We start from the raw sequence: 27,405 nt of genomic DNA on the forward strand, positions 1-27,405 counted from the left end.
CTATTTTTCTCCTCGTCGTGAAAAAAATCTTTCCGTGCGTACAAACACGTGCACGAGGCGACTTTGTCGCAGAGAATACAAGATTCGCGTTACTTTTAACGACGAAAAAGAGATACGATTACGCGCAAGTGCGCGTACATACTCGTGTACGTAGAACGGATTGGACGAAATTTCTTTTATTCATTCCTGGCGCGTCTTTCACAATATGCGAAACGCGCCTCGAGCTCACGTCGAAGTTATATATTCACGTAAAGTATATGAATAATAACAACTAGGTATAAAGCACGTGGATGATAGAGACGCTTTTTTTGCGATTCTTGTATAATGGTGCCTTTAAAAATGCGTAAATCATTTTTTAATGCGGATTTCATGCAGGTTATTACAATGAGCCATACGTCTGCGCAATTCAAAATCGTTCTTTAACATATACGAAATTCTGTAAACCTGTCGTTGTTCTCTGGCTGTTTACAACTGGAATCAAAAAGAAAGAATAAAGTTTAAAAAATCTATCAATCCGTCATATGCGCAAGCAAACAACGACACAGTCCAACGTCGATAAATTATACCGACGAATTTATCACTCGAAATTTGCATCCCGTCTATCCCAGCTCACTCGCTATTATATCTCGCAATAGTTCTTCCACAGAGAGCCGCGTCATGTCCATACGGATTCCTCGGCATTGTCTCCATCTGACGACTCGCGAGAGAGAAATTAATGACGACGCATTAGTTATACAAATAGAGTGAAAAGCGAAGCTAAGAGAAGATAATGCCGGTGCACTGCGTGTATTATGTTTTTTTTTGTTTTCGCCGCTCATCACAATGCAAACGGGAAACGTGACGAGCAGTCGCGCGAAAATGAACAAAGCTGCGATGGTATATATAAAGTCAAGGCGATACGGTTGAAGGATTTTGAGGAGGAATGATCTTTTGTCGAGCGAATTTCATCCAAAAATTACAAAATTCTAATCTCTCTCTCTCTCTCTCTCTCTCTCTCTCTCTGGGGACCTGCAATTCCGCGAGAAAATTACACATGGATATGAGCGAGCCATCGGCATTAAAAAAGTAATCTCCGACCGTGAATGTAAATCATACACGCTGTCCACGACAATGCGAAAATGAATAATACTTTTCAATCGTATACATACGCGTATATGCCGAGCGAGTCTCTCACGGAAGCGCGAGAGACGAAGAAGAATAAAGGCATAAAACAAAAACAAGCAATACATACGCGCGCGTCGGTATAATATATATATATACAGATATATACACGATACGTAATTCCGAGAGCGTCTCTTTTCAAGCGAACATGACTCACTCACGGACTTTGACCGACCCGCGCTAATACGCGAGATTATATATAGAGTATAATTATACACTTGCATCGCTCGCGTCACAATTACATATACACATTTTATTATCGGGTGCTGGCACGTGGTCGAATGTAGAGATCAACGTTATACCGGTGAGTAACCGATGGCTTTTACAGGGATTTTCGCACAGATTAAGCGAACCTCGCCGCGCGCTTTCGAAATAGTGCGATGACCCAATTACTGGTCGTGACTTATTCGCGCATCTGGGGGTCAAGCGGAGATTTCGCGCACACGACGAGGAAGTGCGATACAGTGAAATGCGGGCTTTTGTTGCAGTATATAGTTTTTCGTTCGCGATTCGAAGCTTTTGTTGCTAGAAAGTCGTATCGTTATCGCGAATTTATGCGCGAGTGTATGTGTCAATAAGTATATGCGGGAGATGTTCGCTGGTGTTTTTGGAACTGGAATCGATGACTAAATTTTAATGTGTAATGCGCCTCGATATGAGCGTTTTTCGCGCGTGGTCATCTTTATATGGCGTATTTAACGACTATAAAGCGACTGAAGATCGAGGCTTTATTACGTGAATGATTTTAATATTCGTTGAAGGACGCGCGAGGATGATGTAGAGTACCGGGTAAACTTTATGGGGCTATTAAAACTATTTTGATTTTCTTTCGCGCGATGATATTCAAATGAAGTTACGCAATTGAGACGTAGCTGGTATATTTTGCGAATATATACTCGATTTTTATACTCTATATCTCTAAAATGATCCTGTGTATCATACAGTCCCGGAACTGCTGACTCCAAATTTTTGCCTTCCGTCATCCTCATCGCGATTTTTTTCTATTTTATGTCCTCGTATACCTCTTAATTGATATAGCCGCGCACACGCCGCTGTTCCCCATGAGAGAATGAATGACTTCCGTTTGTCCGTAGGTCTATACCTACTATGAGCGTTTTTTTTTTTTTTTTTAATAGTGCGTTATTACAGGCGAATCTGCTACTATTCGACCTTCCGATTACAGCCTACTGTGCGGTGTAATGTCATTCAATTTTAGAGCGATGTATCGGGTCGTACAATCGGAGACTAATTGCAAAAAAAGACGTTGATTGATTAGACGATTATGACCGAGGCGAAAAACCGCTTACGCACGTCCGTTCGAATTATTATCCGATGAACGGCGTAAAAACAGATGCGCACGCAAATCTGATTCTGGAGGGAAAAGCTTCGTGGCGTCTCCAATAAAACAATTAGCCTATCGTATAATCATCGGCAGAATAGCGTCTAGTGCAGCGCTTACGCAACGAAAACAATAACTCGAGGCAGAATCGGAGTAAAATAAAAACCTTCGAAAGGAAAAATCGCGCGTCATAGGTCAAGGCCGAGATCCAAAGTCCAATTTCGGTGGTCAACCGGGTGTGCGGCATATACACCGCGGTAATCGTATTTCCGTGCATACACTTTCGGCGAATTCGGACCCTTGGACCCGTGATACGATCGAATGTTATATCGTCGGGCTTATCTTATCGGGGAGATCGAGGATCAGCGACTAGTTTATTTAACTCACTTATTTATGCATTCGTCGGTGTTTTTTGGAGGCTTAAGATTATTTTCGTCTTCTTTGTATATTACACGGCCGTTGCTACTATATGCGGGATTTATACAAGGAAAAAAATGGTTGGTAACAGTAACAAACCATTTTTTTCCGTGTAGAATTTCATTATATAGATATATGATGTATAGGTGTGGTTTGACGCGATGGAGTTTGTTATTCGAAAGGATTATTGCAAGTAGCGCGAGTTTTTTTTTTTTTCAAAAGGACATTTAAAGTCTGTCGATATTTGAACGTGCCTATTATACAGATAAGATATTATACGATGATTTTTAAATAATCAGCGCAAATCTCTATTCGGTTCGCCGTGAACCCGGTGAGTCGTCGCTGAAGTACACGCGTGAAAAAAGTTCATTTGCGATATTTTTCACGTGGAAATCGCTATTTATGTGGTAAACTGGTCGAATCAAAAACGAGGTCTTCTCTATTTTTCCTTATGAGATTGGTGATCGGGTGCGTAAGCGGCAAACGCGTTAGATCACGATGAGTTTGGTGTTGGTAAAAATTGTAAATATAATTAAAACGATTAGTCGATTAGTCATGGTTGCGAAGGATTTTAATTATGTTGAATTAGAATTAAAAATTAACGAAATTCCATTTTCTTGCCTGCAATCGTCGCCCCATAGCATGTTCACTTTTCGTCACGTACGCCATGGTATTTCTTAAGAAAAAACGGGATGTTAGCATCCTTGCAATTACGGCCCACCATTAAACCCCCACCGTCGGTCGAGCGTCTAACAGGTACTGCGGCCTTACAGGTGCATACCTGGCAGAATAAGAGTCGTACGGCGCAAGCTCGGTTGTCCCTTGTCGCACCCTTCATTCGTAGTTCAGCTCGGCTCAGCATTAGTCCTTCTATCTGTAATTTTTGGAGATCCGCAATTTTCGAGTCAAAATGAGGCCTTTAGAACTCGTGCAGTCGTTCTTACATTTCACGTACGTGATCGTTTGTTCCAACTTATTAAAAATAAAAAATATATTACAATTTTCAAATAGTCAAACATCGCACTACATACATAAATATAAAAACCAAACAAAATATTAATTACTCATTTATTCTTGAGAAACAGGCAGCGAATAACCTGGCGTGTAGGAGTCGATCAGTCAACCGGTGATCCCGAGTCCGAGCAGCCCAGAATGGAGGTCCTCATGCACGAGGCCAGCAGCCAGAGCGGCACCTCGGTGGTCGTTCCTGTCCCAAAAGCGCAGCAACAACAGCCCCAGCAACATCTGCCAACATGTTGCGCCCCTAGACCGGGTGTGCAGCTCACGACGATCGGTTTCGAGCAGCAGATCGTCAGCGAGAAAAACGGCGCGAGCTTCACGAAGAGCAAGAACGAAGAGACCATGGACGTCTCCTTCGAGAATATTACGTACACGGTTTACCTGGGAATGAGAAAAGGTGAGTTATATTTTCGTCGTATAGTGAGAAATTAATGATCGCGTAGGCACGCGGCCGGATGATTTGTGGAAATTGCAAAATAAACTTGTGATCGGTATGCATGCATCGATGATTAACTGAGCAAACTTGAGCTTTCAGAGGTATTAATTACAAAATCGGTACGATCGACTAATTCGCGGTGATTATATACCGATCTGATCAACGAGATTTTAATTGCTTGTCGGACACGCGATCGAAAGAGTCTCTCTATTATATTTATGTCTATAGACTACGAAAATTTCGATGACATACCACCGCTATACTTTTCTACAGTAAGTAAACAACGCCGCAAAAAGTTGTTTTCAGCCTATAATATACGACTGTCGATCGAGTTTAATCCAATGCGAACCGCATATCTTCCATGAAAATGCAAAACTGCGTCAATACCATGGAACTACGCAATATAAGCCGATCTTAAAAAACTAATCAACGACTTTCAGGTACCAAGGAGATTCTCCACGGCCTCAACGGTCGTCTTCCAGCCAAACAACTGGTCGCCCTGATGGGCCCGTCGGGCGCCGGTAAATCCACCCTCCTGGACGTGCTTTCGGGCTTTCGCATCACCGGCGTCCAAGGCAACGTCTACGTAAACGGCCGAGTCCGTGACTTGGACTCCTTCCGAAGGTGAGTCAGTCGAATTTTTTTGCCTCTACTCTCGTTTTTTGCCTTTACCATCTACACCGCGCTCTAGGTGAAATCTGTGTATAATAGAAATGACGCCGAAGAACAGTGGAAAAGTTTTTGCGTGACGCGCGAATTTTTTCTCGCGTCATAATTATTCATCGCTATACGCGTATATCCTGGAAATTCGCGTGGAATCGTATTACACGCGCGAGTCGATGAACCGTTACGAAGCAGTATATCATTTTTTTTCTCCCGTCTCTCTGTGCACCGATATAGAGGCAACGTGTCAAACACGTGCGTATGTTTGTAACGATTTTTTGCCGATCCTTTGCAGGTCCAGTGCTTACATTACACAGGACGACCGACTGCAGCCGTTGCTGACCGTCATGGAGAACATGCGCGTCGCTGCCGATTTGAAACTCGGTACCGAAACACCGAGACACCAGAAGGAGACGATCGTGAGTATTTACGTTCTTGACGCATGTACAGATTTTTTTAGGATCGGTATAATCACGCAGTCTCGAAGATAAATTAACGGTGTGTCCTTGTGCGAATAGGCGGATTAAAAGTTGCGTGTTTAATCGACCGCGTGAATTTTTAAGACCGCGCTTGAGTTTATTTTATTGTTGTTGTTATTGTTGACAGGAAAAGCGTGTGTAATCTCGATAATTGAATAAATTGTCATTGTGCACTTTCCGCGAAGCGAAGTTTAAGGGGAATCGGAGAGATTGTGCTGCATGTGTGCGTGAGAGAGGCGAAGAAAAATATGAGCGATATGAGCAGCTCGGCCGCATGTATGAATATCCTTTTAACAATGCAATTAGCGCGTGTGCGAATACATATTTCTTTACACAATTAGCTTCTTCTTATTATCACGCCTATAGCTAACTAAATAATTGCTCAAAGCCTTGATAAGTGCCGGATCGTTAAACAAAATCGCCAGCTTTTGTGCTCCGTTATACTTAATTAACAAGAAAACGTTGTACGACATAAATTACAATCGACCTCTTTCAGATCGAGGAGATCCTGTCGACCCTCGGGCTGTACGAGCACATGAACACGTCGGCGGGTCGACTAAGTGGAGGCCAAAAGAAGCGTCTCAGTATAGCCCTGGAACTCGTCAACCATCCGACGGTCCTCTTCCTCGACGAGCCTACGACGTAAGTGCTTGTTTTGTATTTTTCTTTTCTTTTTTTTTCGTCGCACGCGACGATGAGTTATCGATTTCTGATCTACGCGATGATGCATTGCCTGATGAGTTTGCTAATCTCGATGCTGCGTATGAACATAACGATGAGGGTATTATACTGCATCCGGATAATCGAGCATCGTAATGCTGATGATCGCAGACTTTTCCGCTGCTTCTGTCTAGCCGGAAGAATAATCGACTATCCATACTGTTTTTTTTTATCACGCAACGTGTTCGCGATGAATTTTTGATTCGACGGCGATGGCGAAAAACTGCAATTATATTATATCTTATATTAGAACTTTATCGCAAATAATTATTATACTTACACCGTAATCTGGAAGTTTGTTGAACTGTCAACTCTATAGATGCTTTATATTATAGCGAACGAGGAAAACATGCGTTTATTGTAAACAGGGAAAGCAAGTATCGTGCGATTGCTAAAATAATTACTCAATGCCAAATTAAACATGAAACCCAACTAAAAGACTGTGAAAACATTTACAGCGGACTCGACAGCTCATCGTGTATGCAGGTCTGCAACCTGTTGAAGCTTCTGGCGCATCAGGGAAGGACGATAATCTGTACCATCCATCAGCCCAGTGCCACGATCTTCCAGCTTTTCGACCAGGCAAGTATATCAATAACACTATACTACATTCTCTCTTGGACGTACGTGAGTGCGTCGTATATAGTCGAAGCTCTCGTGCCGAGCATTTCGAAAACAACGATAAATGCACGCGTGCGCGGTGGCGTTGTTGATAAGATGGCACAATTTAATTAAATCACATACAATATCGCGTCCATGTGACTCGCGCAAGTACGTGCCGTATTGGTGTTCGGAAATCGGTATGCGATGAGAAACGTGAGAGAAAAATCTTGCACATTCAACTAGTCGATAAGAGGCTGAGAAAAATTTGCGTTTTGGCTGACCTATCTGATCTTTTTGTTGGCGCAGGTGTACGTGCTGGCGAAAGGCGAATGCCTTTATCAAGGAGCGACGCGCAATCTCGTGCCATATTTGGAGAACGTCAAGCTTCCGTGTCCCATGTACCACAACCCGGCTGATTACAGTGAGTGCAATTTGCATATAATATTATTTATTCTTTCATATACATACTCATTTTAATACTGATTCCGACGTGACTTTCTCAGTTATCGAACTTGCTTGCGGCGAGTACGGCGATGACAAAATCGAGACCCTCATCCAGGGATCGGAAAACGGCCGAAGCCTCAAGTGGTTCGACCTTCCCAGTGCGCTTTTGGACGGGAAATCGCTTAGAGGTACGTCTTCGCTCCCTTTTTCAAATAAAAATAACTATTTCAACGCGAATCGATTACAAAAAAAAAATACATCGTTCAATTTTTCAGCGTTGAATCCGCTGCAAGCTTCCAAAAAGAAATCCGCCAGAGGAGCCCAAGCCACGTCGCAGGGCCATCAAATAAAGATCCTAATGAAACGGGGCTGGATCAAAGTCAAACGAGACGCCGTAAGTTGATCATGCAGTCACACATTTTCCGTACTACATCCACTAGGTCATGGACCTCATTTGATAACGTTTCATTTCGTTCAACTACGCAGACACTGACGCATCTCCGGATAATGGTGAACATATGCACGGGACTGATGCTGGGCTCGCTGTTTATCGCCGCCGGAAACGACGCGGACCGAATCATCGAAAACTACAATCTCTTGTTTGCCTGTCTCATTCACCACATGATGACCACCATGATGTTGACCGTCTTGACGTGTGAGTATATACATATACACAAACTATGGCGATAAGTTCGCGATTGGGAGTAATTTACGATCGACTATAACGCTAAACGAACGAATTTCAGTCCCGGCAGAGATGAGCATCCTGCAGAAGGAGCACTTCAACAGGTGGTACAGCTTGAAGGCGTACTATACGTCGGTGACGCTGGTGGACATACCGGTGACGTTCCTCTGCTGTTTCCTCTTCACGGCGATAGTCTACTTCATGTCGGAGCAGCCCCTCGAGCTGGTTAGGTTCTCCATGTTCTTCAGCATCAGTCTCATGGTGGTCTTCGTCGCTCAGAGCTTCGGCTTCATGATCGGCGCCTGCTTCAACGTCGTGGTAAGGATGAAACGTCTCGATGTTATGTTGTTTCGCAATCGCGTTTATCAAGTTCAAGTATATGCCCGCAAGAGCTGTGAGCGATATACTTTAATGTTAACAAGCAATTATTTCCCGACGAGATACAGCGTAAAAATATGTGTGCATTATTGCGTGTCGATCGAGAGCTTTATTGTTATCTCAAGGTTGGACTATTGATCGAAAAGAATTATTGACGCTTATTCACAGCTGGTTATTTAAAGCTCGTTTTTTGCGCTTTTTCGAATTCCAGAATGGAACGTTCCTGGCGCCTACGCTCTCGGTGCCGATGATGATGTTCGCCGGTTTCGGAGTTTCCCTACGCGATCTTCCCGGCTACCTGCGATGGGGAACTTACATCAGTTACCTGAGATATGGCCTCGAAGGGTGAGTATTTTTGACCCTGTCAGCACATAAAGATATCGATCGATTTCCCAAATTAAAAAATCGAAATCATCATTTCAGCTACGTGAACGCAATCTACGGACTAAACAGGCCTGTGCTCGAGTGCCACAACGACATGGATGATCCGCCCCTGGACTTCTGTTACTACAAAAACCCGAGCAAGTTCGTCAAGGAAGTGATCGCCATGGACGTTGATCGATTCTGGTGGGACTTGGGCTCGCTCATCTTCATCGTCTTCTTCATGAGGATCTTCGCCTACTTCCTACTTCGCTGGAGGCTCATGTCCTCGAGATAAACATAGGCTGTTTTATTTTTGGAGAACGCGCGTTTCTTGACTTTTGATCCGAGTCTTCCGAAAAAGTCGCTACTCTGGAATTGCTTGTAAAAAAGAAACAAGTAAAAGCAACCGTAGCGCGTCGAGGAGGGAGAGATTTTGTATGCTTGCAATTATAAAGATACGTATACTGAGAGAGAAATTTTGAATCGAGTGCCAGCATATGGAGTAATAGCTCGGAAAAGCCCGAGTGTCTTAGTTCCTATATGTGTAATACGTGAATGCCGAGTGAGAATTCACACAGAGCTTTCGTCCTATACACGAGTCTTTTTCGTTCTGAATTACAGTTGTCCTTTGCAAAAAACGTTATTGTACTTATACGGGGATTCGTCGAAACGATTCGTAAATTACTGGTTTTTTTTTTCATCTAGAAAGTAGACTAGTCAGCAACCTTATTGATGTCGAAATAAGAATAATGTGCTAAAAAAAAGAACGATGTTTTAAATAAAATTACTCATTGGACTTCGTTCAGAATCTTCTGTCTCAGTGTAGCATTTTTACAATCTAGTGTAGCAATATAAGCATTGTTGTTGATTAGCGACAAACAAAATCCAATTAGTCCGTAAGCGATATGAGCTTCATATGAGCAATGCAAGGACATAAATTGCATGTAGTTTTACGACATTGTACAGAGAGATGATTGAGCGAATGATTTCACTCAAGATGATCACACGTCGAGCTTTTGAATGCAGAGGTTTATATATATATATATATATATATATATATATATATATATATATTTTTTTTATAAATCATCGTAGTCTGTATGGACACAGTTGCGGTTGTTGTGTATAACGACCTCGAGTCTTTACCCATTTTCTTATTCATTATTATTATTATTATTATTACTTAAATGTATAACTTTCGTGAAGATGTCAATGACGCGGAGGGAGAGGAAAAAGTGACGGCGGGGCGATGTTGATGCAAGCGCGCGTCGCTGTTTTTTTCTTCTTTTTATCATCAGGACTGATTGTAAATTTTCTTGTAAGCGCAATTAAGGCGATTTATTGTTAATTTTTTTTTTTTTGTTCTTATTTATTATCTACGCGCGATGATGATATATAGGCTTTGTCTCGGCGACCAGTACCTTTTATAAATACACGCGCAAACACACACACATGTATATGCATATACCCGAACAAAAAATTGTCTTGTCGAGATAAGAAAAAACATGTGAAAATATGCAATTATATATGTGCGATAGAGTATAAATACACTTGTGTTATTAGAAACAGTAGTTGCTTTATTTCTGTCAACCCTATACATGTGTACAAAACGTGTATAAATATAGTATAAAAATGTATGTTTACAATGAAAACTTAACAATATCAGGCCCTCGCATATGATTTTGCATAATTATGCATCTTATTATTATGCAAATGTATGAAAATGCGTTAAATAACCCCTTTTCTTTGCAAGATAGAGCATATTAAAAGTAATAAGAGAGCACCCATATAACTTGATTTTGATTATATTTCGCATTTATATTTTTTCAAAGTTCGCGTGGCATCGCGGTAAAGTAAAAGATCACATTTATCTGTATGGGCATATTATAATGCATAATTTATAATCGCATTGACTTTCAACAATTCTGCTATGATTTAATTTTCGCTAAAATAAAAGTATGATTAAAAAATAAATCATTACGCTTTTCTTATCCTAATAAAATCAAATTTTTCGTTATAAAAATATACAATACTTTCAATAATGTCCCATAAAAAATATTGAAAAATTATTAATTGCCTTTTAATTTGAAATACTCGTAATTTGGTCTTTTTATGTATGCACACATACATAAAATCATCAACGGTGTACAAAAACTGGAATGCGCTAAAAAATCACATCGAATTCTCTTTATAAAATACTCGATTTTCAAATCGTTCAAACAAGTATAAAAAATCGAAAAGCCCTTGTCGTCATCTCTGAGCAAAATAGAGCCTGCAGCGCAATACTATGTAGGTGAGCGTGTGAAGTCCGAGTATCCAGGCAAAAAGTGCAAAAGCCGTCGTGGAATAAGCCACAGAGGGCATACCAAGCTCGCCGAGGATCTGTTTGGACAGGCGCAAGTGGCAGTACTCTATTGGACAAAATTCGATCTTTGGACGGTTTAAGTAGACGGCTTGCATCATACCTTCGAATGCATATCTGAAATTTTTATTGATTGTACTGATTGATAAAGATTTAAAAATTCTTAAACATGCTTACCGAAAGTAACTGATTGTGCTGAAGAAATTCAAATAAAATGGAATCTCGTTGAGTTTGAGGAAGAAACCGGCAAAGAGGAACATCGGTATGTTGAACGCCGGAACCAAGAACATACCGGCCTAAAAATTTTAAAATATGAATCATCGATTCTCTTGGCGGTTTTACAATATATTTTATAAGATTATTACATGTGTGTCAAACGCTGCCCCGGTAACGATACCAAATGACTGCGCAAGCATCGTGAAAAGCGTGCAGATTAGCCAAGCCTGGAAAAACCTTGAAATCTCGAGAGGCTGGCCCGTTATGTAGTAACCTATCGCCAAGAAAACGGTTGGACAGATAATCTGAAATGATTAAAAGAATTATCATTATAAATTTCTTTTTAAATCGCACGTAAAAAATCGAAACTTTTCGAAATACCTGGAGCGGAAGGTCGGAAAGTACTTTCGTGATGTAGTAAGACTCCAGCGAATACCAGTTGTTCGTATTTTCCCTGAGAAAGACCGTTGCTTCCGTGGGAACTGTTGATAAGAGTAAAATTTTCATCAGTAACAAAGTTATTACATTATGAAACTATATAGGTGAAAAAAAAGTAATTGAGCTATGTGAAAATAAAATAAAAAACTGAGCATTACACATTTGGACGGATGGCATGGAGTTAGCGAAAAAGAGAAATATCACAAAGAAGAAGAGGCAAGCGATGTTGCTTTGCACTCTACTCGCGTCTTGTCCAAAATTGTAAAAAACTACTCCTAACAGTACGGCTACGATCACGTGCGCCAAAAGCCTTAAAGTGGTCAATGTCTACAAAACAAAATCGAGACAAAAATTAAGACTATAACAAGTATAGAAGTATAATTATTCTATATTATCCAACAAAGTAGTAGATTATATCTTATTTTAGTTGTATACATAAAGTAAGAAAATTATAAGTTTTTAAAATTTCATTTGGTGAAAAGGGTCCATCCATATCGACGGTAAACATACGTTATCTCGTAATATGCAGATGAAAGCCCGACGCAACAGGACTTTCATCTGCTCCCAGTACGAAACAGCGTATCGCCTGACGCTTGAATTCCACTGGCTGGGGGTGGAACACGTCGTGTACTTATTGGAGTCCACTTGACTCGTCTCGTCCATCGAGTCTTTGCTGCACATGCGCTCGTAGTTACCGCCACGTTGGCCGGTCACCACTTCGAGAACTGAGAAAATTTATCATTTTTTTTTCTTTTTAGATGAAAAACTCGCTATACGATATAGTATACAATATATTTACCGAATTCGGCGAGATTGTAAAACGGCGGACAAGCGTAGCCGGCGTCCTTGAAGTGCTCGAGGATGCGTTCACGTGATCCACAATAGCGACTTCGGCCCTGGCTCATTATCAGCAGGTCGTCGAAGCGGCAGGTGATCTGACTGCTTGGCTGGTGAACCGCGCACACGACTGTGCAACCGGTATGCGCCATCGAGCACAGTAGATTTATCACCTGCGAAGCGAATCATTGTAAGCTGGCTTTTCTTATTGTGGTGAAAAATAGTATCAAACGCGTCAAATTCGATCATTTTCAGCGATTACGTATTATTTTCAATGTAAATAAATGATCTTCAAGGACAAAAGCACAAAGCTCGTAGTTGCTAATTTTCATCGTCTATAGCTAATCAAGGTGCAAACATTGAAAAGGCGTTTTTACTAATACGTGAAAGCTGTTTTTAGTACCTGATTGGATGAAGTGCTGTCGAGGCCACTAGTTGGCTCGTCGAGAAGCATCACAGACGGGCTTGTGATCATTTCTACTGCGATGGATAGACGTTTCTTTTCACCGCCGCTGAGTTTACTCGTCAACGTGTCCATGCAGTTCAATAAGCCTAGTCTGTCTGCTACATCCTGGATCTGTTAAAACAAAGGATTTAAACTTAATCAGATTGTTATTTTTTATTTTATTTTTTGTTGATTGATATTAGTTTATTAATTTTAGGCTAAACTTGACTAAATATCATATATTGTGCAGTTTATTGTTATAGAGAGTTGTATAGAAAACTAGCATACGGTGTTAAATAACAGTGCGAATCACAGGGAAAAAAGTTAATGGTTATTATTTGCATGGACTCTAAAATATTCACATAATTTGCATAAATATGTCACAGACTTAATGGTACTGCCTATTCATCGATCATTATAATACTAAAGCCAAATAATAATGTCACGATTTCACGATCGATTCGTTTGCCTTGAGAAAAGTTGTGAAAAAAGAAGGTACGACAATGGTCCGTGTTGAAAAATACGAAAAATGCAATCGCAATCCCTCAATGCCATTTGCAATTATAATGTAATACTTCGGATGATGAATATACAAAGTATCATTCGCAAACTCCAATTAGCCGCTATAAATAATAATTTCATAAAGCTCACAACGTGATTCCTGGAATTTTCATCGTGTCCCTTGACCTTCAGCTTAAGTCTCGCAGCAATGTAGATGGTCTCCCTGCAGGTGAGCAGGGGCATGAGGGCGAACTCCTGGGGAATGTAGCAGACCTTGAGTTTACGAAAAAGCTCGGGATGCTCGCAACAGCTGACGCCGTTGATCGTCAAACTGCCACGGACAGCTCGACGTTGGGACCAATTCGAACCACGACTCGCCAGAAGGTTCAGCAGCGACGTCTTGCCGGCACCCGAGGGTCCGAGAATTGCCGTCAGACGACCGGCGCGAAATTCGCCGGTTACTCCGTGAAGGATTTTCTTCCATTTTTCTGTGGATTTTATTTATTGATTCAATAAAAAAATCATTCGTTGATTCGAAACTGTAGAAACTTATATAATGACTATAATAAATTTTTACATTTTTTTGCAATTTCCATGCTCGCGACCTTGACTGCAGTCGGTCGATTTTATTGAATGAAAACTCGTTGGAATGTCGTTTATGGCCGCGATATAAATTTTGTTCTCTTGATTGGAATTCGCGCGAAGCCTTCCCTCTATACCATTAATCCTCCTTAACATCGAATCGATATTGAACGATCGTACTATACCCTCGCGATCATTATACGCAGACAGCGTAAAAATAGCGAAATCAAATATGCGTGATAAAGTAAAGGCAAAATAGGACAAAAAATTTCCAACACTAAAATTAACATACCCGACTCGAGCGCCGCGCGGTTCACCAGTAACCAGACTATATATTCAAATCCCACCACATAAGTTCAACCGCCTTTCCGCAACATTCGCCGTGACGAAATCCACTTTATATAGCAAAAACACGCGCATGCAATTAAAATGCAGGCGACGCAACGTAACGCATATTTCTGGCCCCTGATGCAACGTTCCAAGTTCGTCGTACCCTGCACTGTCAACACACAGTCCAGACAATTTTCAAACACTCGCCTTTTCTGTGCGGCACCGAGTAATGAACGTCCGCGAACTGGACGTCGACCTGATGCGGCTGTTCCGTCGTGGCGACTGCGATGGCCATGACCTTATTACGTCCATTGGTACTCGGTTGCAGCGGCGCCGAGCAGTCCTCCATCTCCTTTTCGTCCATTTCACTGCGGAGGATGCGAGTTTATGCTTATCTGCACATGCGTCCAGCTGCCGAGACTAAGCCGATGCTATAATACTGAGGCTGAAAACGAAGATTGAAGAATAGATGCGACGAGTTATGAAAAAGATTCAGTTAATAGCGTCTGGGTTTTCTCGTGGATTGGTATGCGTTTGATATTATACGCTGCTGGAGATTCATGAATTTTTTGTAGACCAATTGATTGATTCTCAGTCGATTTCTTTGTTTATGCAGCGTCGAAGATGTTAAATGTTGGAAAAAAATAGCGGCGCGTGCGCATACATTATGCAAATATTGAGGAGAATGATAATACTACCGAACATCCAGAGGATAAAAATTATCGCGAACAAAGGGAAGTAGCCGCGTGCAGATAAAACGTATATATATAAGAGGCGGAAAGTGTCGCGCGCACGATGATTGACCATCACAGAATAATTGACGGTTTATGTTAATTAATTTAAGATCGACTATCTTCGTAACAGAATAATCAACGCAGTGCAGGTATTTATGCGTATCGAGAGCTATTCTTAGAAAATTAGAAGAAAAAAAAATGCTGTGAAACAAGCCCAAGGTAATGAACCAATAAAAAAGATAATAAGAATCGCTGAGAGGATCGCATTGAAGTGCGACGAGATGCGCCATAAAGATTATTATTCTCCGATATGCGACTGTCTACACGCGCGATACGCATAAGCGTATATAAATTATTCATCCAACTTCGCAGATCCGCAAATTAAAATTACTTCAATTACTTTACGAGCCGCATTTTCACCAATCAAAGCCGCAACTATACTTATCGGAACTGCAATCAAACTGCCAGATCACGCTCCACGGTAGCTATATTATACGCGTCGCACAATATACACCAAGCGAAAACGCGCTAAGCAGACAAGTGACAAATCGCCGCGACTCCAAACATTAATCATATATAATACATACTCGCATATAATCGTCCGCGTCTCTCGATAGCCGATTCTATACGCATGCAACTTTTGCACTATAGTATGTCTATATTGATTAAGCACGAAAATGTCAATGCTACAGCGCGTATGGAAGGGGCCGTTGGTGCGATTTGAATATCATAAGTGCGCATAAACGTGCGCGCGTGTTTATTTTAAATGCCTGCACTCTCGTGCGCGAAGTTTTTTGTTTCTCTTCAGACGACAACGAGCCGGTCGTTTGTTTATCTTCGCTGATAGCTGTTTTGTATTATTTTGTGTTATTTTTCTGTGTTCGGAAGATTAAACTTTTGGGAAAATCTCTCGACACTTATCGCTGATGGTACCAACGTAACGCTGTCAAGTCGTTATTTATATAGTATACACATCGGGAAACCGCATGCGCGACACGTGATATAATATTTTTACTGAAAAGCGCAGCGACCGAGCAAAATCTCTAAGCGATGCACGCGCGTGACTCGAGATCGGGAATACTTCCAACGCCGATGGCAAGAAAATCGACTTTCACTCGTACACTTGTACGCTTACACAAGAGAACTTTTCCGATGCTTAAAAAAAAATTAAAATAATGTCGTCGTATAATACACTTCAGCACAATGCGCCAGCGGTTGCAGAGAGCGCAATCACTCGCTATCTCCTCTCTCTCTCTCTCGCCTATACTTATCTATATCTCCGCACAATGACAGTCCGAAAAGTAAAAAACAGCAGCGACGCTTATCCAATAAAACGTTCAATTACCATACGAGCGTGAGAAGCTTGAGTGACACTTTCACTGATCTCGCGTCCCACAGCGAAAACTGACACACAATACAGCACTGCACGAAAATGCGGAGGAGTGTATAAAGTAGAGATGCACTCGACGTCTCGGTCTCGCGCGGACTGTGGCGCGCAAAGAAGGCCAGTTCGACCGGCTCTGTGTGTATACGCACTTGCTGCCGTACTTTCTAATCGAGGGAGAAGAGGGGAGAGGCTGTCGATGAGAGTCGCGAGAAGAGATGGGAAATTCGTAATAGGTGAAGGTGATGGAGGAATTTATAAGTTTGAAAAGCTTTGCTATAGTGGTATCTCCCTGATGGAACATTTTTTAAAATAAAGTACCATTAGGAATTCATTCAGTGTTTCCAGTGATTTTAGACGAACCTCATTTTAACACGCGTTGGCCAGAAATTCTGACCAGAAATAGGGTCGATTTCTACCAGGGCTATAGGTACAGCCTTTGTATTAACATATGTTAAATTGTAATTAATTGTCATTTTGCGTGTTATTAAAGTGCGAAATTTGGTCTACTTTATTTTATTTTCTTCCTTTGGAATGTATATGTATAGTCTGGAGATGAAACGAGGGGGTGAGAAAAGAAGTTGTTGTTGTAAGTGAAAGAATGAAATCAAACGATAGTAATTGCATAAGTAGCTGATATGATGCGGTATGAACTCGCGCAAGATTGAATTGAAATGTCCACAAAAGTACATATTTTTAATGTTCGATTTTTTTTGACTAATTTTTTTTTTATTTATTCCAGAAATAGTAAAGAGTATAACTAATAATAGAAAATACTCGGTACCTTGCAGACATAAACGTTGTTACCCGTTCGCAAGCACTGGTATTGCAAAAAAAAAAGAAATTAACTATTAACTATAATTTATTCGCATACTTGTCGGGATTATCTAATTCAATTTTCTCGTTATCTAAAAACTGTCCAGGCCTGAACTATAACAACGCCTCTATTCTCACATTTATCTGACAGCGCATGAAATAGACACAACTACACGCTGCACTCTTATCAGAAATCGTCTCGTTTAAAACATGAAATCGCGTAATCGCGTCTGCTTTTTTGCATACGTTCATCGCAATAACTTTTTACATCGTATAAAATTGGACGAGATTGTTTATTATTATATATACCGTCCATGTGCCGATGGCGTGCTTCTCACGACTGCTATAAGCCTGTATGCTAAGAAAATGTATTTGACAAGCTCAAGAACTGAGCATTACGTAACTGACCTATGCCGAGTTTATGTTATGTATAACATTCGCGAAACATATGTACGAGTTTATCTGAAAAAAATGCGTGAATGGTATCATACCGTACAATGTATACTACAAGTTCATAAAGAGCGACGTAGGATGAAACGTGACTAAATTTTCCGTTTCAGAATTAATGTGATCATGTCTCGGAATTTAAAAGCGAATTCATTAGCGAGTATCTATCAATCGACCAAGACGATTAGTTTCCTTATCTTGTTTTTTGTCACGATTTTGTTCACGTGTACATGGATTAATTATTGAAACTTCACACCTGTACGTGTGAATTGTGTATGATAAGTCTCTATCGATTTATAGATAAATTTTCTGTTTTTTCATAATTAAAATGTTGGGATTGAATGAAACCTCGGAAAAGAATTCACCGCACTCAAAAAGTTAATTTTTTTTGTATGCAAGAATATCTTTGACTGCAGACAATAATAACACAAAGCTGACACCAAAATGTAAGATTCTCAATTTTTCAAAAACCTACCTATATTTAACTCGAGCAAATATCCACCATAGTTTCTCAAACAGTCCTTATCATAATCGAACCCCTGCAAGCGTCAACATTTACCTCCTCTTCGTCAATTTCGTTGTCTCACACGCGCTAGTCGTCTCGTCAGTAAAGAAAAATTTCTCAGGGTTAAATTCGCAAGAATGACGGTTGCACGAATAAGACGCTCAATTAACTCAAACGAGCTCAAAAGCTCATGTATCCGAGCTGCGTTGTATGAGTATAACTGATAAAGATGATAGATCGGGACAAGTGCAGCTGGTGAATATTCATCGCTATATATATATTTTTCCTCAATAAAACTAGAGCTGTTCCCAATTGCACAGCAAAGATACCATGACGTGTTTTTCACTTTGTAATAACTTGTATGGCTATTGGTGTACTTGATTTTTATATAGTTCAGTTTTATTATGGAACGGATCATGATCGAATTCTTATTATACTTTTGAACGACACGTAATCTACAATAGTTTTTGTACGAATCTTCATATATGTTGTCTTCCTGTATAACTTTTTATAGCAAATAAAAACTTAAATTCATGCATCAGGAATTGCTCAAAGAAAGAAAATGCAGTTTGCAGCATATATAGCTTAATCTTTAAAGTATCGAAACATTGACCTTGTGCTGTTAGTCTATATGATTCTGTCCTATAATAATGAATTACGTCAAATAATATCCTACTGCATCTATTCGTGCATTGAAAAAAAAATCGATAATAGTCGTTTTCAGTCGGTTCGTCAGGATTCGATTTGTGCATCAGTTAGAATATGCGTTTGCTCAATTTTATAAGACAAATATAATTTGTTACTTTATACGCTTTAATTTATTAAATTTATAAAATTCTATGATAAATATATATGTTGTATATTTAATTGGAGAATTTAAAATTACCGCTCTTCGTCGCGGCATCTAGTGCAGAGCGAATAAACTTGAACAAAGATATAAGTATTTTTTATCAGTTGAAACACACTTATACACACCATCCATCAAACAATCTACGCATTCGTATTATCTGTGCCAAGCGCTGATGGTCCAGCTGATTTGCAAAATTATACTGACAGCACTGGAATAGCTAAAGATAAGCTGCAGTCCAAAGATCGGCTTCAAAACAAAACTGAAAATAAGAGTGATTAATCTTGCATTTTATAACGTGTGTGCTTCGTAAAAAATTGTACAAATTAACATTAATAATTTTCTTAGAAAGTTAGTGCAATTGCTTATCGGAATTGTCATGTTATCTAATCTATTTCACTATTTTGCGATTGTGATATTGGCGTTTTGTAAATATTCAAGTCAGGTAAGCTTAATTGTTCACGTGTAAGATAAATGCATTAATGTTACGCGCGTTTGCATTTTTGAATGATTTAAAAAAAGTGCAACCTCATTTTTAAAAATAAGAGATTTCCGCACGTGTATTTGTTTACAAGGTCACGTTACTTTATTGACCTTTCAATTTTCACTTTCGTTCCAAAAATATATGAAATTTTTACATACATTTATTTCTAGCAAAATTTTTAATCTCATTAAACGTTCATCGTCTCCTCTCCTTCCTCTTTTAAAAAAGTGATGGCCTTTGTTGTGAAGCATTTAATAGGTGATTCTGATTGGTTGCTGGTTGGTTGCCTAGGCAACGAGATCAGAACCGTGCCTCAAATTTCTAACCCTCAAGAGTCGTTTCCTCTTTTAAAAAAGTGATGGCCTTTGTTGTGAATCATTTAATAGGTGATTCTGATTGGTTGCTGGTTGGTTGCCTAGGCAACGAGATCAGAACCGTGCCTCAAATTTCTAACCCTCAAAACAGTCGTAACTCATAACCCTGCACAGAAAAAAAATGGTCGTAGCGAAATACCAGCCTGTGGAGCTCCTTGCTGTGCGTTGTGTGGTAGTGGGAGCCTCGCACGCCTGATCATGTGGCATGACCACGCGTGGATGCTATACTCGCGCTCGCTCTTGTGCGCATTTGAATTTGCGTAAATGCGCACAAGAGCGAGCGCGGGTAGCTTAAAAGAATAAAAAGTTTGAGGATATAAGTACTGTGTCTCTGTGCCTAAAGTAGCCCTCGGTGAGGTTGGAGAGGTGAATTTAAAGAAAAGTTCAGTACCCAAGTCAGTAAGTTTAAGTCTATCATTATACTTACAATGCCCTTTGAATTGTAAAAAAGCTACTAGACAACTAAAATATGACACTGCCACTTCCTATGTTACCTAGAAACATGTAACCTAGATGATTCTGATTTAACAGTTTTCGTTCATATTTTCACATCAAGGCCCATGTGGATTTTTCAATTGAGCAGGTCAAAATTTACTAATAGCCAGTTACGCAGAAACTACTACAATTTGATACACTAAATTAAAAAATTCATATGGGCCTCGACGTGAAAATATGAATGAAAACAGTTAAATCATAATCATGTAGGTTACACGTTTCTAGGTAGCATAGCAAGTACCTGTGTAAAATTTCAGTTGTATAGCTTTTTTATAATGCTAATAGATGGCATTGTAATGATAGACAAACCCACTGACTCTTATAAGTACTAAACTTTCTTCAAATTCACTACTCAATTCTTAATGACGACGACATAAATATATTTATTTAAAAATATTTTTGAGGCATATCATGTTACATGCTTATAAAATATTAACAGAAGTTAGTGTGCCGCTTAAAACTTATAGTGGATTTTCTACCAGTGTTATTAGACAGGGATAGAATCAAGAGCGCGCGAAGCGCGCATTCGTTTTGATGAAAACTCTGATGAATTTTGCATTCATGCGGATGCGTTTGTATTCTGTGGAATTCAAAATTGTGTAGGTGTACCGACGACAAATTGATTAAACGGAAGCTCGAATATTATTTAGATATTTATCATAAACAATATTTTTGATATTTTTTTACCGTTTATATTATCTTAAAATTTACCTTGTCGCTATTTTGGAGACAATCGATTTTTTAAATGTATAAATATTTATAGGCTTCAACCATAGATTCTCCAACTTATACTGCAGCTGTAGTAGAATATTTTCCAATAGTCGCTGGAATCGATGGCAAAGAAATAGCCGAGGCGAATTCCAATAATTACCTGACGATAATCAAAACTGCTTCGACCTACGTAAGTCATCAAATTTCAAAATTTTGTTCATCTATAATTTTTAATTTTTTTTTCAATTTTATTTAATTTTTCTTTCGCGTCGGCAGAATGTGGATATACTCGTTTTTCCAGAATTCGGTTTGTCAAGTCTTCCGAAGGACGGTCAGAGAGAAAAACTATTTAACGCAACTGGATACCGAGATTATTATCGCGACGTAGCCTCTTACGTCCCTCATCCCGACGAAGCCGTTGTACTGTGCAATGCCGGTTCTAAATATGCAAAGGTGACCACCAATACCCCAATACCGTCTGTTCGAAAATTTCCAACTAACTCAAAAAGTATTTTTTTTTTGCGCTCGGCAGTCGCTGCAGAAGATCTCCTGTGCAGCTCGAGACTCGAGGCTCTACGTCGTGGTGAACCACCAGGAGAAGGTCGACTGCGAGCCGAACTTATCAGCCGACTGTGCTCCGGACGGTTTTCTACTCTACAATACGAACATCGCGTTCGATCGCGAGGGTCGAGTCGTCGCGCGCTACCGCAAGTACAACCCCTTCAATGAATTTGGAACCAACGTCACCCTCGAGCCTGAGCACTCGAGCTTTCAGACGGATTTCGGAGTCACCTTCGGCCAGTTTATCTGCTTCGATTTGCTGCATCAAGAGCCGTCGATGTATTTCGTGAAGAATCCTGATGTTAAGGATGTGATCTTCTCAACGCACTGGTTCGACTATCCGCCGTTCCTTGAAGCTACGGAAATACAAGCCGCTTGGGCTTATGCAGCTGACGTCAATTTCCTTGCGTCAGGATACAGCGATGCCATCACCGTTAGTGGAGGTATATTAGAGTTTTGTAACTGCAGTCGATCGGGTATTTTTTAATTTTTCAAACGGTTTTTTATGAATGTAGCTGGAATAGTCGATGCTGTGCTATACTTTATCAATAAGTTTTATTAATAATTATACTTGATGCAGGTAGCGGAATCTATGGAGGCAAAATGGGCCCCATCGTCACATACCACCCGATGAAGACGAGCAACGCTTTAGTGGTAGGCGAGGTCCTAAAGCACCATCATCGAGAAAAACAAGTCGAAAACTTGAAGAAGCCCATCGTTTACGAGTTTAATCATGCAGAGGTGCCAACCATTACGGGGATTCCCCCACATGTGAATCTTTCCCGAAACTTCAAAGACAGTCTGCTACTCTATACGAGTGAACTGCTCGACGTTGAGAAGTCCTCTGTTCACGTAACGACCCTCTGTGATCGTGACATTTGTTGCGATTTTCACATTGAGACTAGCTTTGACAAGAAAGTAGCTGCCAAGCGTGACGCTGTTCAGTACAGGTATAAACATTTTTCACTACTTTATAGGAACCGCAGTCATCGTAAGACTAAAGTATTGTATGACAATCATGATTGCAGATACCGTATAGTGGCATTCAACGGCGTGACCTCCTACGGCAACATGTCAACCTCGGGTCTGGAAGTTTGTGCCTTAGTCACTTGTACTGGTGACTCTTTTGAGAATTGCGGTGATTACTACGACGATAGCACCAATGTAGTCATGCCAACGAGGTTGGATTCGGTGATAATAACAAGACGTGTCAACCTGGACGAGCCAATTTTCTTCTTTCCGACAACACTGCTGCTGCAAACTTACGAGCCACTGGGTAGCTCAGACTTCGCCTACCTGACCAGTGGGCCGAGCGAGTCCAGTCTGATGGTGATGCACTTGATCAAACCACAAACTAGACTGGCCACTTTTGGCATCTACGGCAGAAGGTTCGATAGGGATGGAGAGCCGCTGACGATGCCTAGCAAAGCGGTCGAGTTGAACATCTCGTTTATGGCCTTGATTGGACTATTGGCGGTTTTCGTAGTCGTAGGTTGCTGGGGTTATCCTAGAAAGACGATGGTAATAAGGAACAAGGCTGAGTGAGGTGCAAGAAGATAGAAATGAAATTAAATGCGTTCCCTGTTAAAAATAGTTCATAGAAGTACATTGAAATCGATAAGACATCTTATTGAATTGAATGGTAAGTCTTAATCGCCATTTTCACATTAAAACTAGATTAAATTCGATAGGGTCAATAGAAGTCGATTCAATTCTATATGAAAAACAATAATTTAAATAAATAGATGGAAAACAGCAATTAAAATCCATTGATTTCTCTATAGATTTTAATCGATTCCCATTGACCCAAACTAATTTAATCGATTGTTATCGCAAAAATCGTGATTAAGACTTACCATTCAATTTGCTAAGAGGTCTTATTGATTTCTATGGACTATTTTTAGCAGGGATATTAACAAAAAAATACATATAATATACAGTCTATTTTTCTAACATTCGAGCCTTATGTAACTGCTGCGTCAGTACTTATGAAGCCATACAATTTATAAAGATGTACAGTCTTGAAGTAATAATTAAACTAAAGAACATAACTGAATCTTGAGTCATGTCAATTGTAACTAAGTGGATTTTTTGATCCAAGAAGAGTTAGTCCTTACGTTGTCCGTTTACCCGCAAAGTGATTTTCTATTTCGATCAAAGTCTTACCTTCAGTTTCAGGCACTATAAAATACAACGTAACAAGCGCGATAAAACCATTAATTCCAAAAAACAGAAAAACTCCCTCTATTGTCATTGCGTCCACCATGTAAAGAAATACCTGACCGAACATTGCTGATATAAGACCAGATAAACATCTACCCATTCCCATGCCAATCTCACGAAATCTGTTTGGCAATATCTCGCTATTTAATACATACGTAACTTTTTCGACGCCCATTGAAAGTATAAAAGATGCAAATATTATCATTACAGGAGGTATCCAAAGTAAGTATGTCAAGTTTCCTATCTCGAGTTTTATCAAGTGCACTACTATTGCCACCACTATGTGAGCGGTTCCAGCTCCAAAGAGAGATATAAAGAGAAGCTTCCTTTTTCCAAGGGTATTAATGCAAAACATACAAATTATTCCTCCAATAATTCTTACACCATCGTAAATTGCGCCAGCTAGGTAGATATCAAATGGTGTCTCAATCTTTCGAAATATCACGACGTTAAAAGTTTTTATAGTGTTGCATCCAACTAAGTCTAACATTATCAAAACATAGCAGGTGATACTCAGTGGTATCCATAAGGATCTTTGCGTACAAGATTTTATTAAAACACTTATTGATTGCTTTCGACTCCTTGTATCGTCACTTTTTACTTTTATGTTGGATTCTTTTAATGCCAGGAATTCAGTTCTTACGTTATCTAATGTCGTCCAACCTCGTAACCAAGCCAAAGCAACTTCAGCTTCCTCAAATCTTCCGTTTCCTGAAAAAAAGGAATTTTTGAATATTGTTTCAACCTTATGTGATAATATCAATAAAAGAAAAATCTAGAAATTTTCTGAACATTAAAAATTGGCTTACTTGCAAGCCAATGTGGACTGTTAGGAACAAACAGCATTCCAAAAAATCCCATTGCAGGAAAAATTAGAAGAACGGCAGCGATGATTTTCCACTTGAAAAATAGGCGCATCAACATTACAAAAAACATTCCAAATGACATAGACAAATATCCACTAGTAATGAGCAAACTTCTTAAATGTGGATCAGCAATTTCTGTAATGTATGTTGTGCCACATGAAGCAGTTGGTGGTAGCATCAAACCCACAAAAGCCTGAGCGACCAAAATCATCGTTGAGTTCGTTGCAAAATAGAATATTATGCTTGAGATACTCAAGGTAATAGAGATGATCAATAGCATTACACGACCACCAATTGTGTGACTGAGCAAACCAAAGGATATAGCACCAACTGGGCCCATAAAAAAATAACTTGCTAAAAATTAAATAACTCAGATCAATGATTTTTGTATATAATTTAATGTTTTATTTATTTTTCAAAAAACTAAATGCTTTTGAAAAACATACCGAACCATGATAGTTGTCCTTTTGTTATTTTAACATCTGAATTCTCTTGCGATAGTTCTGCAAGCAGTAACGCAGCAAATCCAATAAAACTACCCGCCGAGAATTTTACTAAATTACTTATCATAGTGACCATCAGTTGCGACGCTATACTTCGAATCTTCATGCTTTTCTGTTCATTGGAAATTTTACTGTTCCTGAAAATAATGTATCCAATATAATTAACTCTTTAAATATACAGGGTGACCCAATTTAAACGGGCATCGGTGATAACACGTTAGGGAGAGACCTAATAAAAAAATGGTAAAAACAAAAGTTGTAGGATATCGAGGGGAAAGTCTGATGGTCACCTTGGATTTGACCTTGAGCTTGATTTTCAAGGTCATATCAAGGTCAACTTTGATTTTTAAATAGAAACCCTATCTTTTTATTGCGGGAATGGAAAGAGCGGGAAATTTTACGTTCAGAGTGATATTTTTGTTTTGGGCAGCGAAGGTCATCTCGAAGTCATGCAGCCAGTTCAACAAGATCCACCTGCGTAATTCCTCTGGCAACGCCAGAATCGAAAAATTCGTAGATATAAGTTGTACGATATCGAGGGGGTGCGTAATGGTGACCTCAAATTTGACCTGCTCTTAAAGGTCATTTCAAGGTCAAATTGATTTTTTTTTCATAGAGTACCCATATTTTCGACTCCGGATTCTGAAAGCACGTAAAATTTTGCGTTTGAAACAAGGTAGTCACTTAAAATCGAAGAAAGGATTTTTAACATCTAGCGGACCATTTCCTGCATTTCGATATCATTATAAAACTTGATGTCCAAGACCCGCAACGAGAACTTGGTTAGACCGACTCACATCATGATTCCTGGACAATGGCTGGACGAAACGGGTTAAATTTTTTTTTTAACATACTTCAGAAATCATTAGTTTTCATGTGAATAAAAAAAATTTAATTTGAATGATCAGAATATTTTTAAAAAATTGAACAAGTCAAAGTTTCAACTTTCATTCAATTATTTTTATGACAGGCCGTGGCATAAACCTCGATTTAAGTCACGCTTGTGCACAAATGCACTCGCTAAATCTCGGTTTATGCACGTTGTTTCATAAAATATCGTAAGATACTAGGAGGGTAAAAGCATTTCACCCTTGTGGGGACTTATCACCCTTGCTTCACTCGGGCGATATTGTCCCCGCGGGGGTGAAACGACTTTACCGCACTAGTATCGTAATATACTATAACTTGTTTGATTTTTAAAAAACTTTTATGATGATGTCGAAACGCAGGAAATAGTACGCTAGATGTTAAAAATCCTTTCTTCGATTTTAAGTTGACTATCTGGTTTAAAACGCAAAATTTTACGCGCTTTCAGAATCCGGAGTCGAAAATATGGGTACTCTACGAAAAAAAAAAAAAAATTTAATCTTGAAATGACCTTTGGGAGCAGGTGAAATTTGAGGTCACCGTTACGTACCCCTTCGATATCGTATAACTTGTATCTACGATTTTTTCGATTCTGGCGTTGCCAGAGAAATTACACAGGTGGATCATGTTGAACTGGCTGCATGACTTCGAGATGACCTTCGTTACCCAAAACAAAAGTATCACTCTGAACGTAAAATTTCTCGCTCTTTCCATTCCCGCAATAAAAAGATAGGGTTTCTATTAAAAAAATCAAAGTTGACCTTGATGTGACCTTGAAAATCAATTTCAATGTCAAATACAAAGTCACCATCAGACTTTCTCCTCGATATTCTACAACTTTTGTCTCTACCATTTCTTCGATTAGGGCTGTCCCTAACGATTTATCACCGGTGCCCGTTTAAATTAGGTAACCCTGTATAATAGCTATTATAAGCGAAAAAATAATATGAATCTGTTGGGAAATTAGATGATGATTTCTATTTCTCTCCAAAGTATAATTCTCTCGTATATGTAAAAAAGTTTATATTATTTCAAGTGATACGAAAGTTTTAAATCCTATATATTGCTTCCTAGCTGTTGTTAAAATTTATGTAAGAGATTATAGGATGCTCACGCTCCAATTTCATTACATAATATAATGCTGCCAGCGAAAATTTGCCTTTTCTACA

At 39.5% G+C, this 27,405-nt stretch overlaps 4 protein-coding genes and 1 long non-coding RNA gene across 9 annotated transcripts in view; 2 read left to right on the top strand and 3 right to left on the bottom strand.

Annotated features, from left to right (window-relative positions):
* The window catches only part of LOC116415817, an 18,214-nt gene extending 13,896 nt beyond the window's left edge, over nt 1-4,318 (bottom strand). The window contains exons 1-2 of the long non-coding RNA XR_004226374.2: nt 3,982-4,318; nt 3,699-3,889 (exon numbers count right to left, since the gene is read on the bottom strand). This is a non-coding gene — a long non-coding RNA (uncharacterized LOC116415817). The remainder of the gene's footprint in view (nt 1-3,698; nt 3,890-3,981) is intronic.
* The window catches only part of LOC100118468 (ATP-binding cassette sub-family G member 4), a 16,352-nt gene extending 6,078 nt beyond the window's left edge, over nt 1-10,274 (top strand). The window contains exons 2-13 of one of the 2 annotated variants that reach the window (XM_016989823.3): nt 4,003-4,334; nt 4,814-4,997; nt 5,332-5,455; nt 6,012-6,157; nt 6,694-6,817; nt 7,145-7,259; nt 7,342-7,470; nt 7,558-7,676; nt 7,769-7,937; nt 8,029-8,285; nt 8,557-8,690; nt 8,769-10,274. In XM_016989823.3, coding sequence (XP_016845312.1) covers nt 4,070-4,334; nt 4,814-4,997; nt 5,332-5,455; nt 6,012-6,157; nt 6,694-6,817; nt 7,145-7,259; nt 7,342-7,470; nt 7,558-7,676; nt 7,769-7,937; nt 8,029-8,285; nt 8,557-8,690; nt 8,769-9,003 — 2,001 coding nt within the window. In that variant the 5' untranslated portion in view covers nt 4,003-4,069 and the 3' untranslated portion in view covers nt 9,004-10,274. Of the gene's footprint in view, nt 1-4,002; nt 4,335-4,813; nt 4,998-5,331; nt 5,456-6,011; nt 6,158-6,693; nt 6,818-7,144; nt 7,260-7,341; nt 7,677-7,768; nt 7,938-8,028; nt 8,286-8,556; nt 8,691-8,768 lie in introns of both variants that reach the window. The other variant, XM_031921173.2, reaches the window with a different exon arrangement.
* Nucleotides 10,008-19,389, bottom strand: LOC100118508 (ATP-binding cassette sub-family G member 1). Of its 4 annotated transcripts, none has more exons than XM_008216918.4 (11): nt 18,276-18,524; nt 14,627-14,864; nt 13,658-13,995; nt 12,965-13,138; nt 12,524-12,734; nt 12,235-12,449; nt 11,883-12,051; nt 11,668-11,768; nt 11,436-11,591; nt 11,248-11,366; nt 10,008-11,187 (listed from the first exon to the last, which is right to left on the bottom strand). In XM_008216918.4, the coding sequence occupies exons 2-11, from the start codon at nt 14,781-14,783 to the stop codon at nt 10,959-10,961; spliced, it is 1,869 nt and encodes a 622-aa protein (XP_008215140.1). In that variant the 5' UTR covers nt 14,784-14,864; nt 18,276-18,524; the 3' UTR covers nt 10,008-10,958. The 4 variants fall into 4 exon arrangements, with proteins under 4 accessions (XP_008215140.1, XP_001602459.1, XP_032457674.1 ...); XM_001602409.6 differs by lacking the exon at nt 18,276-18,524 and adding an exon at nt 16,499-18,240; XM_032601783.1 differs by lacking the exon at nt 18,276-18,524 and adding an exon at nt 15,554-15,706.
* Nucleotides 19,256-23,833, top strand: LOC100118544 (vanin-like protein 2). Its single transcript, XM_031921174.2, has 6 exons — nt 19,256-19,597; nt 21,269-21,406; nt 21,493-21,669; nt 21,749-22,220; nt 22,358-22,727; nt 22,806-23,833. The coding sequence occupies exons 1-6, from the start codon at nt 19,532-19,534 to the stop codon at nt 23,320-23,322; spliced, it is 1,740 nt and encodes a 579-aa protein (XP_031777034.1). The 5' UTR covers nt 19,256-19,531; the 3' UTR covers nt 23,323-23,833.
* On the bottom strand, nt 23,702-25,545 carry LOC103317862 (probable inositol transporter 2). Its single transcript, XM_031921176.1, has 3 exons — nt 25,313-25,545; nt 24,810-25,220; nt 23,702-24,711 (listed from the first exon to the last, which is right to left on the bottom strand). The coding sequence occupies exons 1-3, from the start codon at nt 25,473-25,475 to the stop codon at nt 23,891-23,893; spliced, it is 1,395 nt and encodes a 464-aa protein (XP_031777036.1). The 5' UTR covers nt 25,476-25,545; the 3' UTR covers nt 23,702-23,890.
* Nucleotides 25,546-27,405: the final 1,860 nt, after the last annotated feature.

Source organism: Nasonia vitripennis, chromosome 1 (genome assembly GCF_009193385.2).
Source record: "Nasonia vitripennis strain AsymCx chromosome 1, Nvit_psr_1.1, whole genome shotgun sequence".
NCBI lineage: Eukaryota > Metazoa > Arthropoda > Insecta > Hymenoptera > Pteromalidae > Nasonia > Nasonia vitripennis.

What these genes read in the sequence shown, in the direction of transcription:
- LOC100118508 (XM_008216918.4), bottom strand. Translation starts at nt 14,783, where the DNA reads ATGGACGAAAAGGAGATGGAGGACTGCTCGGCGCCGCTGCAACCGAGT. An exon ending in CATGCCATCCGTCCAAATGT is followed by an intron (nt 11,769 to 11,882) that starts GTAATGCTCAGT and finishes TCTTATCAACAG; the next exon opens with TTCCCACGGAAGCAACGGTC. An exon ending in AGCACAATCAGTTACTTTCG is followed by an intron (nt 11,188 to 11,247) that starts GTAAGCATGTTT and finishes TAAAAATTTCAG; the next exon opens with ATATGCATTCGAAGGTATGA.
- LOC100118544 (XM_031921174.2), top strand. Translation starts at nt 19,532, where the DNA reads ATGTTATCTAATCTATTTCACTATTTTGCGATTGTGATATTGGCGTTT. An exon ending in TTTGTAAATATTCAAGTCAG is followed by an intron (nt 19,598 to 21,268) that starts GTAAGCTTAATT and finishes AAATATTTATAG; the next exon opens with GCTTCAACCATAGATTCTCC. An exon ending in CGTGACGCTGTTCAGTACAG is followed by an intron (nt 22,728 to 22,805) that starts GTATAAACATTT and finishes TCATGATTGCAG; the next exon opens with ATACCGTATAGTGGCATTCA.
- LOC103317862 (XM_031921176.1), bottom strand. Translation starts at nt 25,475, where the DNA reads ATGAAGATTCGAAGTATAGCGTCGCAACTGATGGTCACTATGATAAGT. An exon ending in AGGACAACTATCATGGTTCG is followed by an intron (nt 25,221 to 25,312) that starts GTATGTTTTTCA and finishes TTTAATTTTTAG; the next exon opens with CAAGTTATTTTTTTATGGGC. An exon ending in CAGTCCACATTGGCTTGCAA is followed by an intron (nt 24,712 to 24,809) that starts GTAAGCCAATTT and finishes CCTTTTTTTCAG; the next exon opens with GAAACGGAAGATTTGAGGAA.